Here is a 15,258-nt window from a genome sequence, read left to right as displayed (position 1 = left end):
CACAGCATCTCAAATATTACTTATAGGTTCTAACAATGTTTGAGAAAATCTTTTAATGGAAGGGATGTGTATAATTTAAGTTCAGGTAAAAGTTTGTTATATGAGAACAGTAAAGAAACATTTTTGGAATAAATCCTCTTATCCAACATTCTGACACCGTGTCCGGATGTATGAGAGTAACAGATTACAGAGTACTCCCCGTCAGTCTGTCCATCCTTGCAAACAGACTGCCAGCAAATTCAGCTGTTGTGTTCACGATCCTCAGGTTTTGGCCTCTTGGTATCGTTGGTACCCCGAGCACATTACAAGCTGGTTTGTCTCACTGTGGATTTTTGGTTTAACTGGTTCGCTGCTTGATTGTTAAACTTGGATACAGCAGGAAAGATCTTGTCGTGAAGATACTGGATCTGTTCCTCTTCAGTTTGCAGTTTCTCAAACTCAAAGTAAGGGATCTGTTAGAGCGACGAGACGAGGAAGAAAATAAATACAGATCAGCTTTGACATTTTTGACCAACACAATAAATATAAAACTTTAAAGATATGATGTTAACATGCCAAAAAGAGAATTTAACAGTTCATTTCAATGAGCAACAATAGCATTAAGTTTAAGTTGGTCCTCTCAGTTTACAAAGAAGAAACTTCTAACCACAAAACAAAACTCTTACATTTTCTATCCGGTTGCAACCGTTCAGTTTCACGAGTATCTTCTGGGGTTTTTCACACTTACCTCCACCAGCTCCACGCCCATCCTCTGCAGGTGTCGTCTCTTTGTGACTTCCTTCCCCAGCAGGTGTCGTGTGTTGGTGCAGAAACGGTTTGGATCATCCAAACACAACACAACTCTACACGCGCACAACACATGAAGAAAAGCTTGATTACTCACTTAATTGTTGTTTTAAACAAAACAGGGCTTCACATTTTCAGCTGATTCAAAATCTAAAGCATGTTTAAGCCTCACAGGTTGGAGGCACATTTTCTTACAATTTATTGGAAATTTGTTGAAACGCTCAGAGCCAGATCAGTTCTTACCTCTTGTAAGTGTGATCCCACTGAGACGGAGGCAGAACAAATCCACTCTCATCCAGGCAAATCTCCACATCTTAACAAAAAGGAAGAAATGGAAAAAACGAACTTCTCGTCACAACACGATCTATCCCAGCACGCAGGTAATACACTCACGGGCTACAGCTCTTATCTCACATATCTAATCAGCCAATCACATGGTAGCACCTCAGTGCTTTCAGGCTTACAGACAACTGCTAAAGTTCAAACTGAGCATCAGAATGAGAAAGAAAGGTGAGCCAAGGAGCTTTGGAGGTGTTATGTTGCTGGGGGCAGACGTGCTGCTCTGAGTATTTTCTATTATACATTTTCTCATCTCTAGTGTTTACAGAGGGAGGTTTGAAATAGAGGAGGGCGGAGGAGGGCGGAGCAGGTCTCTGCGTAAATATGTTTTATTGATATCAGGGGAGAATAACACGACTGCTCCTGGTTTACAGGAAGGCATAACTAACTCAAATAACCACTCATTCCAACCAAGGTGATCATCTCTGTGAAACCTGGAAGCTGATGGGCTTCAGCACCAGGAGACCAGACTGAGGGCCTCTCCTGTGAGAAACACAGGGCTGAGTTTGTTGAGTTTCTGCTACAACATCCAGAAATTTGAGTAAAGAACATGAAAGCATAGATCCGTCCTGCCTTTTATCAACTGTTCAGCCTGCTGGTGGCGGTGTAGTGGTGTGGGGTGTGTTTAAGTACCAACTGAACATCGTTTAAATGCCACAGCTTAGCCGAGCATTGTTGCTGACCTTGTCCATCCATTTATGACCACAGTGTACTATCAGGATACAAAGCTCAAATCATCTCAGACACGATGATGAGTTCACTTTACTAAAAAGGCCTCCAGTCTCACAGAGAGCCTTTGGGATGTGACAGATTGGCAGATTGGCATCAAGGACGTGCAGCTAAATGTTCAGCAGCTGTGTGGTGCTCACATGGTGACCAAAATCTCTGAGGAAACTTTCCAGCACGAGGGGGCCAACCCAGACTGTACCTAACAAAATGTCCAGTGAGCGTGTAATAAGCATGAAAGTCAAATACCTGAGCTGCAGGTACTGTGATGATGTGTCACGTGTCCTGTTGTAGCTTACCTATAGTGTATCCACCATGAATCATTCTGGTGGAGTAAAATGTGCCCCCCAGCAGCTGTGCTAGAGGACCTTTGACCTGTTTGTATAAAAGACGTTCCATTGGTGTCTCAAAGGCCTGGCCTGCTGAGGAAAACCTCTTCACGTGAAGAAAGAAGGGCAGTCTGGGACCCTGGCGAGGAGAGCAGTAAAGACGAATCACTCCTGTTATCGAGGAGCCAACGCCTTCTTTTTGTTTTCGAGTTAAATGAGAGCGTTGTGGTTATAATTCACCTCTGACAGTCAGAACTCGTGTTTACAGTATGAAAAATTATAACCCTGTTCACAGATTCTTACCCAGTAGTATGTGCACTCTAACATGGTGGAGAGGTGGAGCTGTGTCAGCTGCCCCAGTGTGTTTTTGTCCAGTGGCTCCCCCTGTGCTGCAGGACACAGAGAGCTTACATCAGAGACACCGCGTAGCCTTGTGGGTAAATACAAAGTCCATGCAGTTATATGTGCAATATATTCTTGTACTGTAAAGAAGTTGTTTTCTATTTTTTGACAGCTAGCAGAGAAACTAAGATCCATCCATTTTCTTCCACTTGTCTGATTCAAAGCTGGGCTGGAGCCTATCCCAGCGTGCATGAACCATTTACACCTACAGCCAATTTAGAATGAACCTAACAAGCATCAGGTGGTTCAGACTGTGGGAGGAAGCCGGAGAGCAGAAACTCCACAGACACGGTGAGAACATACAAACTCTGCTGTGAGCTGACGGTGTAACCATCACACCACGGTGCTGGGGGCGATCGTGGCTCAAGAGTTGGGCGTTCGTCTTGTAATCGGAAGGTTGCCGGTTCGAGCCCCGGCTCCGACAGTCTTGGTCGTTGTGTCCTTGGGCAAGACACTTCACCTACCGCCTACTGGTGGCGCCAGTGTCCGGCAGCCTCGCCTCTGTCAGTGCGCCCCAGGCCGGCTGTGGCTACACTGTAGCTGCCATCACCAGTGTGTGAATGGGTGGATGATTGTGTATAGCTTTGGGGTCCTTAGGACCAAGTAAAGCGCTATACAAATACAGACCATTTACCATAGCTGACACCTAACAGATACTTCTGCACTAAAATAAAGTGACAGCAACAAGTGAAAATGTTAGATTAAGGAAACAGAAGAGTGTTTCTCAGCCAGAGTGTTTAAGCAGCAAATAACAGACATCATCCCTCTCAGACAGGAAATATGGAAACACCCAAAAATGAACAGTGACAGACTTTTTCCTCTCCTCCTGCTTTTCACAGTCTGAAATAAAAGCCCGACGCGTACCTTGCAGCTTCTGTAGAAAGTGTGGGCTGAATACTTTGGTCATGTAGTTGAGAGGGAAGCGTTCCAGGTGGATGCAGGCGTGCATCACGTCAACCAGCGAGCGAGGCTGGAACTGTGAAAACCTCTCTGACAAGATGCTCTCCAGCTTCTTAAACATCTGGCTGGAGCACTGATGAGGAACAGAGCAGTGACACATTACAGCAGATTTGTAATAAATATGCAAAACATATGATCTGTTTATAAACTCTGAGAATATGAGAAAACCTTCACCTGTGGCAGGTAGTTGAGCCTCCCCATCGCAACAATTTGTTTGGCTATCTGAAGGGTGGTGTGGTTCTCAGCGTGGCGTACAAAGTTTTCAGCCACAGCCTCAAAGAGTGGCTCAGAACGCCACCTCATCTGCACACAATACTCCACGATGGCACCGATCAGCTCTGGATCGCACTTCTCCAGCCTCCCTGAGACAGAATGAAAACTTATTTTCTGGTCTTTTATTTTTTAATACACAAATAGTGAAATCTGATCAGAACAGTCACAGACGCACTGACTTAAGTGTATAATAAAACTATAAAAAACACACCTGGCAAGTGTTTCTCCATAGCCGCCACGAGCTCTCCATCATGCTGTTCCAGAGTCATTAAAGCAGTGAGTACCTTCATGATTTCATCATCACGAAAAGCTTTAAAGACCCGCGATGCCCTGTGACTCAGCCTCAGCACCAGGGAAACAGCCTGTGAAACAAGTATTATATGTTCTCACGTTACTTCGTGTAAAAGCATTAAATATTATTATTATTATTGTGGTTCTTAAATGACAGAGATTAAAATTTGTGGATGTTTAAGTGACAGCTGGTTTGTCATCACGAATCAAAGACAATCAAGGACGATGCTGCTGCTGTGTCTACCTGTGTCTGCTGTAACTTCAACAAGGACTGCAGAATATCACTGACTTGACCGGCTTTCAGCCGGTGGACCAGCCTTCGTGTGTCTGTGTGCAAAGCAGACAGGATTCGGGTCTGCTGCTGGCTGGCAGGCTCACAAAACCGCGTCAGCAGGGAGTAGACCATGACAGCCTCACTGGGAGAGACGACATCCTCCTCCACAGCAGCGCACACACAGTCCAACACCTCTGTCAGCACGCGTGACCGGCGGCCTTCCAGGGCGCACACCACCTCACCCAGGCGGCAGAGTTGTGCCACCCCGATGTCCCTGTTGGAGAGCAGCTCCAGGCACTCATTCATCAGTGTGAGGACTGGAGGGCTGTGGGCTTCCAGGCCAAACTCAACACATGCTCCAAGTAAAGAGGCCAGCCCCTCTGCCCCGTCACTGCGGGGGAAAGCTTGCAGCCTGGAGCACAGTTCAGCGATGACATCCTCTTCAAACAGAGACTGAATATCGAAGAGAGCAGCTGCTTTACTCTGTGGTTTGGTATATGGGATGTACGGAGAGAGGGCTGCTCCTGGTGCCTTTTGAGGTGCTGTGCATCTTCCAGTCCGGTCCCAGCTCGGTCCAGTATCTCTTTTCCTCAGTAGTGGAACCGCAGCTTCGCTCATCAGCTTCAAGTCTGTGCCGCGCGTAATTTGGAGACATCGCGCTGTGTTGCTGCCAAACTCCACACTTGTGCGTTTTCGCACTGAACCACAATTTAGAGGAAAAGGTGAGGCCGCCCTGACAGAGGCCAAGAGGCACATCAAGGACTTCATTTCCCCCCGAAAGATCCTGAGTCAGAAAACCAAAGAAACCCCTCTGTCAGTACAGATGACAACTTCGACACTCAACACACAATCATTATTGACCTGATGGGCGAATCTACTGACGGGAAAAACATCAGCGCAAACTCTCAGAGCGACTGCAGAAAAAACAGCAAAGTTAAAAGTTTTCAAAGAGTCATAAAATGTGTTCACTCTGCTGTGAGACGTGCTACAGAAACGAAATCCCTCCTGCTTTCTGTCTGATTGCTGATTACATACCGTCAGTCAGGACCACAGGCTGCTCCTGCTGCATGTTACAGAACTCCCCTTCAGTGTTTGGTAATGAGGTTGTGTAAGGTGCCATGTCTTTGCATGTGCTGCCACACCGTAGTCACACCATGTACTGCACGCTGACTGCACGGTACATACTCATATCGCCGGGTTAGTGGAAATCTGGCGGGGGACGTCCTCCCACGGGAAATTCATGAGCTGTGGCTGGCCGTCTACCCGTGGACACGTCCCAACCTGTCAGAAGATTTTATTCTGATATTTAACAACTGACCAACAAATCTGTGTCTGCTTGGAAGCACTTGTTAGTGTTGTTTCCTATAAACGTTTTTTGAAGTCTGAGATCCGTTAAAAGGTCTTACTTGTAAATGCCGGTGTTGTGCCAAAAAGTGATTGTCTGCCAAAAACTGATTTCCAGTGTTTCTGTGTATTTTTTATGTGTAATATCTTTACGTATGTTCGTAAATAGACTTCGGTGAACAGGGGATACAAAGGGGTTACATAAAGAATTAAAACATTATCTGTTTTTTAAGTATCTTTACAACTTGTACTTACATTATAACCAATCCGGTCCTTTATCCCCACTTAAAATATTTTTACAGAACTATTGTAATATTTGCTGCCATTTCTGCTGTCCTGTTGGGCAACTTACTCTTACAAAATACATTTTTAATGTTAATGAGATTTTTTTTACTGCATAAATAAAGGTTATATAAAAGTCGCTGCCAAAAACTGATTGCGGCTTGTATCTTGCTACACGAATGTTGTTTGTGGCTCAAGATGACTTTATGTCATCCATAAGGGATGCATTTGACATATGTTTAACATATTATAGCCCAACAAGTTACTTATAGCACTTTAAATATGAGCAATCGCTTTTTGGCAAATACCGGAAATCAGTTTTTGGCAGACAATCACTTTTTGGCACAACACCGGCAAAGCCACTTTACTTTGCACTTTTATTTTGAAGAGTACCTTAGCACTTCCTCTTTTATTGTGTCAGACTTCCTGTTCTGTTCTCGGTGAGGCGACGCAAACACGTTGCTTCAGAGTGAGTAAAAGCGTTTGTTTTTGAGGGTACTCATGCAAAACTATGTGTTTTATTTATCTGTCACATGCTATAACTTTGAAAGTTTACTCAATGTGGTTGAATTCGTTTTTTTTTGTATATGCATGTCATTTGTTTGTGGTGTGGAAAGACTGGCTAAGAGATGCGCATGGAGGAGGTTGGCTAGCTGATTCAGCATGATTAGCACCCTTGGAAGCAGAAAGAGGTTGGTTAATGATTGCAAACGATTGTTTATGTATTTAAGACACAGAAAGGTTGTTGTTAATTCATTTTATTAAATGCTGTAACATAAATAGTTTAAAAACTATTGATTTATGTCAATATCACTATTTGGGTTAATCAAAATAATTTTCTATAGTAAAATGCGAACATTTCTGCACTTTCTACTTGAATGTTTAATGGTATTTGTTTGTGGATCTTTATAGTTTTCACGGTGCCATATTGTCGGTGGTTTAAAGAGGAGAGAATAAAGTTGCATCAGTCGAAGCTCTCTGCGTCACGAGTGGTAATTCCAAGTGGGCAGCTACAGTGAAAACTCTTTCTGACTGCAAGAGACCTGCCATCCCTGCAGAGAACCTGACACCATTTCATCAGAGATCCAGCTACCAACCTGTTACCAGCCAGCTGATTCCACTCGCATCCACAAACTGCACTCGCAAGGTTAGAAAGAACAGCATACTAAAACTCAAGACTCCAGATACTGAAAGAGACATTGACTACCAAGAAGAAACACGGGACTGCTTACACACATGCACAAGCTTAATGCATAACTAGAAACTCTTTAAATAATGTTACGAGGCCAAATTAATTCATGGACTGCCAACACATAATATTCCTGAATCTGGTTAATGTTTCTTGGTGAGCGAAATGTGTTTTTTGTGGAATAATAATTCACAGGATGTCTGTTTATGAAAAGGTTTAAAAGGTGAAGCTCATTAGCTAATTTATGAACATTTGTTGTTGCTGTCTTACGCTAAACATACCTTTGAATGTCCATAATCAGTAAATGTTTGACACAGCGTTACTCTGTGGTAAAGATTAACTACAGCTTTAAAGTATAGTCAGGCAGTAAGGCAATCAAAGCTACAATCAACTTAAGGCAGCTACGGAAACAAAATGTCACTACCAGAAGAGCAAACAGACAACCCCACAAGCGCACCATGCGAATCCAGCTCATCAGAAGAAGAAACAGGCAACCCTATAAACGCACCATGCAAATCTAGCTCACGTGAGAGAAAATTAACAGAGAAAGGCCTAGAGATGCAAAAGCACGATATCAGAAAGCGTGAAAAATCATTCAACAAGACTTATAACTCTTGGAAGCTCGTAGCAAGGGAAACTAGAACAAAACTAAAATCCCTCTGCTCAGCAGAAGACCTCAATAAACTGCAGCAAAACATTGAAGCAAAGCACGACGCTGTAAGTTCACAGTATGAACCTATCCTGCGTAACAGTAACACCACACCTGACATTGTCAACAAAATGGACGCCTGTGTTACGCTAACAAAGGAGGTATGTAACCTCATAAGTGACCGTCTAAAGACCGTTCATGAGGAATATAATAACCATCTTGAGAAAGAAAGAGTAAGAGAAGTGTTAAGCAAGAACGAATATGGGTCTGTTTTTGGCAACAGCATGACAGAAACTGCAAGCTCTATAGAGTTGTCAGAGTAATTGAGCCGTCACTCTGGCTCATCCTGTACCCGCAACAGTAGAGTAGATGCAGAAGCAGAGCTTGCTGCCAAGCTGGAGCAATCAAAGGCTATGGAAGAAATTCAAGCACAGCAAGCACATCTTCACAAGTTAGAAAGTGAATGGAAACTCAAAGAGGCAAAAATGTTGTCAGAAATTAAACTAAAAGAGGTGGAAATGCAACAACAGTTGGAACAAGAAAGAGCAAAACTACAGCAGTTACAAGCAGACAAAGAAGTTGCTATAGCAATAGCTCGCGTGAAGGCGTACAACAGCCTTGAAGGGTTTGAGAACCACAACGGGGAAATTGATAGTAAAATTAGCTCTGCTTGCTACAGAAGGCAAATTGAACCTCAGCTGAATCCAAATGCCGCATCATTCCAACCCCACCAAGCAATTCCAGAAATGACAACGACCCAGGAGTCTGTCAGCTTAGCACAAGCAATCGCTAGCTCATTAAGTATGAATCGCTTGCCAGTTCCTGAGCCTGCCACATTCAGTGGGGACCCTTTGCAGTTCACCGATTGGAAAATGTCATTCATTAATCTGATTGACCGAAAACCCCTTCCAGCAAGCGAGAAGATGTTTTATCTGAAAAATTATCTCGCAGGAGAAGCACGCAAAGCGGTAGAAGGTTTCTTTTACCAAGATTCAGAAAATGCATACAAGGGAGCATGGAAGGTCTTAGAGGACAGATATGGGAACCCATTCATTATACAGAAAGCATTTCGTGATAAACTCATGAGATGGCCGAAAATCAGTGCAAATGACCCACTAGCGCTACGAGAGTTTGCTGATTTCCTCAAAGGATGCTCTGAAGCAATCCCACACGTCAAAGGACTAGCTATCCTAAACGATTGTGAAGAAAATCACAAATTGCTCAAAAAACTGCCAGAATGGATCGTGCGCAAGTGGAGTCGAATTGTTGTAGATGAACTTGACGAATGTGGCACCTATCCAAATCTTGCATGCTTCACAGACTTCCTGAGTAGAGAAGCACGGATAGCTTGCAACCCGATAGCTTCTCCACTGTTGATGAATTTCAAACCTGTAGATGATCGAATCCCAAAGAGAGCCAAAGTCTTCAACACAAACATGCAACCAAAGAGTTCCGCTCAGGAGAAACAAGACACAAACATTAGTAAACCAAAATCACCTTGTTCTGTTTGTAAAAGTGAAACTCATGGAATCTCAAAGTGTCCCATCTTTACAGCTAAGAGTGTTGAAGATAAAAGGGCATTCATCCATGAAAACCGGCTCTGCTTTGGATGTTTAAGAAAAGGTCATATCACCAAAGATTGCAAAAGGCGACACACGTGCAACATTTGTGAACGTCGTCATCCAACCTGCTTGCACGAAAACAGAAAGCGAAACCCTGCAGAAGCAGTAACAAATAGCTCCACTCCCAAGGAAGAACCTGTAAACCAGGAAACACACAAGGTCATGTCTCATACATCAACACAACGCGTTTCGGCTACCTCAAGTATTGTCCCAGTCTTTGTGTCTTCTGTACAAGAACCACAGAGAGAAATACTCACCTATGCATTGCTAGACACACAAAGTGACTCAACATTTGTCTTGGAGGACATACTTGATAAGCTGAATGTGGATGTCCAACCAGTAAAACTGAAACTCAGTACCATGACGGCTATTGACACAGTCATCTCGAGTAAGAGTGTTCATGGTTTACAAGTTAGAGGACTCCACTCTGAGAGTTGTATCCAACTACAACAGGCTTATAGCCGCGACTTTATCCCAGTGGACAAGTCGTACATCCCAACAAAGGAAACAGCATTACTGTGGCCTCATCTCAGAAGCTTGGCGGAAAAGTTGCCGCCTCTCCAAGATTGTGATGTAGGGCTCCTGATTGGATATGACTGTCCATCTGCGCTGGCTCCTCTTGAAGTCATCATAGGTGACAAGCATGAACCCTTCGCACAAAGGTCAGAACTAGGATGGAGTATAATTGGCTCATCAAACCCCCACCTAGACAGACAAGGAAACCAAAGCTTTGTGCATCGGCTCACAGTAAAAGAGTTGCCTGTTCCATCAGCGACAGATGTTCTAAAAGCCCTGGAATCAGATTTTGCTGAGAGAACCTATGAGAACAAATATGTGTCCCAAGAAGATGTCCATTTCATACAGTTCCTCAGTAATCACATCACACAAAGGAAAGACGGACATTACGAAATGCCTCTCCCTTTCAAAGGGAACAGCCCACCCAACCTGCCAAACAACAAGAGGTTAGCCACGGTACGTCTACAGTGTCTCAAGAAAAAACTAAAGGCCAACAAACAATACTACGATCAGTACCGAACATTCATGGAAGAAACCATCAACAGGGGTGATGCAGAGCCTGCTCCAACAGCATCTCAGGGGCAGACCGAGTGGTACCTACCACATCATGGAATCTATCACCCCAGGAAGCCGGACAAACTAAGAGTTGTTTTTGATTGTTCGGCCAAATCCCATGGTGTCTCTCTGAATGATACCCTATTAACTGGACCTGATCTTATCAACCCTCTGGTTGGAGTGCTTTGCAGATTTCGGAAAGAAGCCGTGGCCGTAATCTGTGACATTGAAAGAATGTTCTATCAATTCGCTGTCACCCCTGAATCCAGAAACTATCTGAAATTCCTCTGGTGGAAAGAAGGTGATTTGGAGAAAGAACCTCAGGAGTACAGAATGGCAGTTCATCTGTTTGGAGCTGCATCATCTCCAGGATGCGCCAATTTCGGTTTAAAGCATCTTGCACGACAACATCAAACCGACTATCCTCTAGCATCAGCCTTTGTGGAGAAAAACTTCTACGTTGATGATGGATTAGCCAGCGTTTCATCAGTTGAGGAAGCCAAAGAACTGATCATTCAGTCACAAGAGTTGTGCAGAAAAGGAGGCCTGCGCCTTCACAAATTCAACTCAAATGAAGAAGCTGCTCTCTCCAACTTAGACCCTTCTGAAAGAGCAGCAACCATTGAACCTCGTGGGTTTGACCCATCCCCTTCAGAACGCGCTCTTGGCATTCAGTGGTCGATAGAGGACGACACCTTCAGTTTTAACATCAGCCTGAAAGATCAGTCTTCGACTCGCCGTGGTTGTTTGTCCGTCATTGCCTCACTCTACGATCCACTTGGATTTATCGCTCCATTCAGCCTAAGTGGAAAACTTATCCTACAAGAGCTTTGTCACAGAGGCATTGGATGGGACGACCCACTCCCAGAAGATGTGAAGCCACGGTGGGAGAAATGGATAAATGGTCTTTTCAAGTTGAAGGAGGTCTCAATTCCAAGATGTTACCACCCACACGACTTCCAAAACATTGTCAGAGTAGAGCTACACCATTTTTCGGACGCCAGCTGCTTAGGATATGGTGCATGTTCTTACCTGAGATATAAAAATGACAAAGACGAGGTTCATTGCAGCCTTGTGATGGGAAAGGCAAGGGTGGCACCCTCAAAGGTCACAAGTATCCCGAGGCTTGAACTCGCAGCAGCGGTGGTTTCTGCAAAAGTAAGCGTCCTGTTAAAGGCTGAGCTTGACATGAAAATTGATGATGAGTTCTTCTGGACCGATTCCCAAGTGGTACTTGGTTACATCAACAATGACGCTCGCAGGTTCCACATATTTGTCGCAAACCGTGTTCAACTCATTAGAGACAACAGCAATCCCAATCAATGGTATTATGTGGACACCTCAGAAAACCCAGCGGATCATGCATCCAGAGGGCTTCATGTTTCAGACATCCACTCTACAAACTGGCTGCAAGGACCAAAGTTTCTCTGGGAACGTGAGTTACGTCTAACACCTAGCACTCCAGCTGAGTTACTTGTTGGTGATCCCGAAGTCAAGACAATTCAGGTGCTCGCAACTGACGTCAGTACCTTCAATGATATTCTCGATCGTCTGAATCAGTTTTCATCTTGGACAAAACTCATAAAGGTGGTTGCAAGAATCAAAAGACTGAGATCTCAACAAAAGCATACTGAACATGTGACGATCGAGGAGCGTGAGAAGGCTGCTGAAGCAGTGATAAAGATCGTACAGCAGCACGCCTTCCCTCATGAAATAAAAACGTTTCAAGCCAAAGGTGACCTTCCAAACTCAAGCTCTCTCTTCAGTCTTGACCCCATCTGGTCTGATGGACTCTTGCGCGTTGGTGGGAGATTAAAGTGGTCGTCTCTTTGCCACAAAGTGAAGCATCCACTCATCGTACCAAGCAACAGTCATATAACCAAGCTCATTGTGTCCCACTACCATGCTAAGACATGCCATCAAGGTCGAAGCCAGACACAAATGGAGCTTAGAGCAAATGGATTCTGGGTCATTGGTGGGAGCAAGCTGGTGGCCAAAATGATACACACCTGTGTGCTTTGCAGGAAACTTCGACGACCTACAGAGAGCCAGCGAATGGCTGAACTCCCTAAAGAACGTCTTGAAGCCTCAGCACCCTTCACATTTAGCGGCATGGACTGCTTTGGCCCGTTCATTGTGAAGACAGCACGCAAAGAACACAAAAGATATGGTCTGATTTTCACGTGTCTGTATTCAAGAGCTGTCCATATTGAGATGCTTGAAGATTTGTCAACAGACTCTTTCATCAATGCATTGAGATGCTTCATCAGTCTTAGAGGAGCTGTCCAACAATTACACTGTGACCAAGGTTCTAACTTTGTTGGTGCCAGGAACGAATTCAAGGAAGCACTTAAGCAATGCGACGCCAAGCAATTGGAGACCTTCTTATCTGAAAAACAGTGCGAATTTGTCTTCAACGCCCCTTCTGCCAGCCATGCAGGAGGTGTCTGGGAAAGGCAAATAAGAACGGTTAGGAATGTGTTGAATGCAACCTTCGCACAGTGCCCAGGTCGGCTTGATGATGCCTCCCTCAGAACGCTGCTATATGAAGCCATGGCTATTGTCAACAGTCGCCCATTATCAGTTGACGGAATCAACGATCCTCATGCACTGGAACCTTTAACGCCGAATCATCTCATCACGATGAAAACAAAGGTTGCTCTTCCACCCCCCGGAGTGTTCATGAAAGAAGATTTGTATGCTACAAAAAGATGGAGAAGAGTCCAATACCTTATTGAACAGTTCTGGGGCCGCTGGAAAAGGGAGTATCTGCTCAACATATCAACAAGGCAAAAATGGCACTTACCTCGGCGTAACCTCAAAGTCAATGATATCGTTGTTATCAAGGACGACAATCTCCCACGAAACCATTGGCAACTAGGTCGAGTTGTGGAGACCTTTCAAGACCATGATGGCTTAGTCCGTCGAGTTAAAGTGCGAGTTGGAGAGAGAAAGCCTCAAAGAAAGCAAGATGCCCCTTCTAAACCTTCAATTATTGAGAGACCAATCCAAAAACTAGTACTACTCCTTGAGAATTAAATAAAACAAAATATGTTAAGACAATAATAGTTATGTTTATACACTACCTCAATGCATAAAGTACACTTACCTGTATACCTCTAATAGTTCAATTCAGTCATCCATCTATTAGTATAAGAAATCCTGTACAACTCACTTGCTTTGGGAATTTGTTCGTTCATTGTATCAGGATTTGGTGGGAGTGTAAATGCCGGCAAAGCCACTTTACTTTGCACTTTTATTTTGAAGAGTACCTTAGCACTTCCTCTTTTATTGTGTCAGACTTCCTGTTCTGTTCTCGGTGAGGCGACGCAAACACGTTGCTTCAGAGTGAGTAAAAGCGTTTGTTTTTGAGGGTACTCATGCAAAACTATGTGTTTTATTTATCTGTCACATGCTATAACTTTGAAAGTTTACTCAATGTGGTTGAATTCGTTTTTTATTGTGTATGCATGTCATTTGTTTGTGGTGTGGAAAGACTGGCTAAGAGATGCGCATGGAGGAGGTTGGCTAGCTGATTCAGCATGATTAGCACCCTTGGAAGCAGAAAGAGGTTGGTTAATGATTGCAAACGATTGTTTATGTATTTAAGACACAGAAAGGTTGTTGTTAATTCATTTTATTAAATGCTGTAACATAAATAGTTTAAAAACTATTGATTTATGTCAATATCACTATTTGGGTTAATCAAAATAATTTTCTATAGTAAAATGCGAACATTTCTGCACTTTCTACTTGAATGTTTAATGGTATTTGTTTGTGGATCTTTATAGTTTTCACGGTGCCATATTGTCGGTGGTTTAAAGAGGAGAGAATAAAGTTGCATCAGTCGAAGCTCTCTGCGTCACGAGTGGTAATTCCAAGTGGGCAGCTACATTACTGACTGAAATTCTTCACAGTCTTAAAGAAAATGACAAATTCACTTAAATTCACGGGGTGAATAAAATGTGAGATTCTGGTCTCAGACTCTTAGTTCCTCTGACATCTTGAATTATTTCTAATTTAGAAAATGCTTAAAATAACTGACTTTGGCCCAAAGCCTTTGATACATGTTACTTATTGTTCGAAATTATGGCAATTTTATCACAGTCAGCATAAAGGAACACACACACACACACACACACACACACACACACACACACACACTTATGACCTCAGGTCAGAGCAGCGTTCAGGGCCAGGGTGAAAGCGCCCCCAGGACACAGATCTAATTCTGGGGTCAGTTAAGAGGTCCCCAGCTGATGACCGGAGAGGTGTGACTGGGCTATAGAAACTGAGCAAGTTAGCGAGGTGCTGGAAGCCAAACCACTGAGAGCTTTACGACCTAACAGAAGGATTTTAAAAGTAATTGTGCGTCGAGCTGGGAGCCAAAGAAGTGACTTCAGTAGGGGAGACCGGGGATGGTTGTAACGTGGGTCAGTTGTAACACTTCTAATTTCTCCAATCAGGGCTAAGTTTCAAATCATGTGATTCACTCTGTACATGCGCAATTCAGTTCTTCTATCACTGGTGAAAAATCAGCACCCTTCGACAAACACAGACAATTTTAGAAGAAAGAAACTAATTTGTATGCCAAAAAGTAAGTTTTTTGACTTTATTTCATTTTCTAATAGCACTAACTGCTTTGCAGTTAAACTCATCAAACTTAAATTATGTTATTTGTATGTCTATGGGGATATATTCTGTGCATGTCTTTAGTGCTA

The 15,258-nt window shown here is 43.6% G+C and overlaps 2 protein-coding genes across 2 annotated transcripts; one reads left to right on the top strand and one right to left on the bottom strand.

The window, feature by feature from the left end:
• Window positions 1–139: 139 nt before the first annotated feature.
• Window positions 140–5,578, bottom strand: LOC146557289 (FAST kinase domain-containing protein 3, mitochondrial-like). The gene is made up of 10 exons (XM_085249739.1): window positions 5,566–5,578; window positions 4,351–5,164; window positions 4,027–4,177; window positions 3,717–3,904; window positions 3,447–3,615; window positions 2,484–2,569; window positions 2,151–2,319; window positions 1,030–1,099; window positions 728–842; window positions 140–452 (listed from the first exon to the last, which is right to left on the bottom strand). The coding sequence occupies exons 2-10, from the start codon at window positions 5,146–5,148 to the stop codon at window positions 303–305; spliced, it is 1,896 nt and encodes a 631-aa protein (XP_085105865.1). The 5' UTR covers window positions 5,149–5,164; window positions 5,566–5,578; the 3' UTR covers window positions 140–302.
• A 2,617-nt stretch (window positions 5,579–8,195) lies between these two features.
• Window positions 8,196–14,427, top strand: LOC146557288 (uncharacterized). The gene is made up of 2 exons (XM_085250243.1): window positions 8,196–14,108; window positions 14,329–14,427. Exon 1 carries the CDS (start codon window positions 8,258–8,260, stop codon window positions 13,574–13,576), a length of 5,319 nt encoding a protein of 1,772 aa, XP_085106369.1. The 5' UTR covers window positions 8,196–8,257; the 3' UTR covers window positions 13,577–14,108; window positions 14,329–14,427.
• The last annotated feature ends 831 nt before the right edge of the window (window positions 14,428–15,258 follow it).

Source organism: Mchenga conophoros, linkage group LG16 (genome assembly GCF_057382185.1).
Source record: "Mchenga conophoros isolate Kocher_MC1m ecotype Shallow Benthic linkage group LG16, M_conophoros_male_GT1.1, whole genome shotgun sequence".
Taxonomy (NCBI): Eukaryota; Metazoa; Chordata; class Actinopteri; order Cichliformes; family Cichlidae; genus Mchenga; species Mchenga conophoros.
This window is presented reverse-complemented; position numbering and strand designations above follow the sequence as displayed.

Bases quoted from the DNA above. Each gene is read 5' to 3' on its own strand.
- LOC146557289 (XM_085249739.1), bottom strand. From the start codon at position 5,148: ATGAAGTCCTTGATGTGCCTCTTGGCCTCTGTCAGGGCGGCCTCACCT. The intron at 2,570-3,446 runs GTACGCGTCGGG...TGTGTCCTGCAG, and splicing joins CTTTCTACAGAAGCTGCAAG to CACAGGGGGAGCCACTGGAC. The intron at 1,100-2,150 runs GTAAGCTACAAC...CTTTTTGTTAAG, and splicing joins TCATGGTGGATACACTATAG to ATGTGGAGATTTGCCTGGAT.
- LOC146557288 (XM_085250243.1), top strand. From the start codon at position 8,258: ATGGAAGAAATTCAAGCACAGCAAGCACATCTTCACAAGTTAGAAAGT.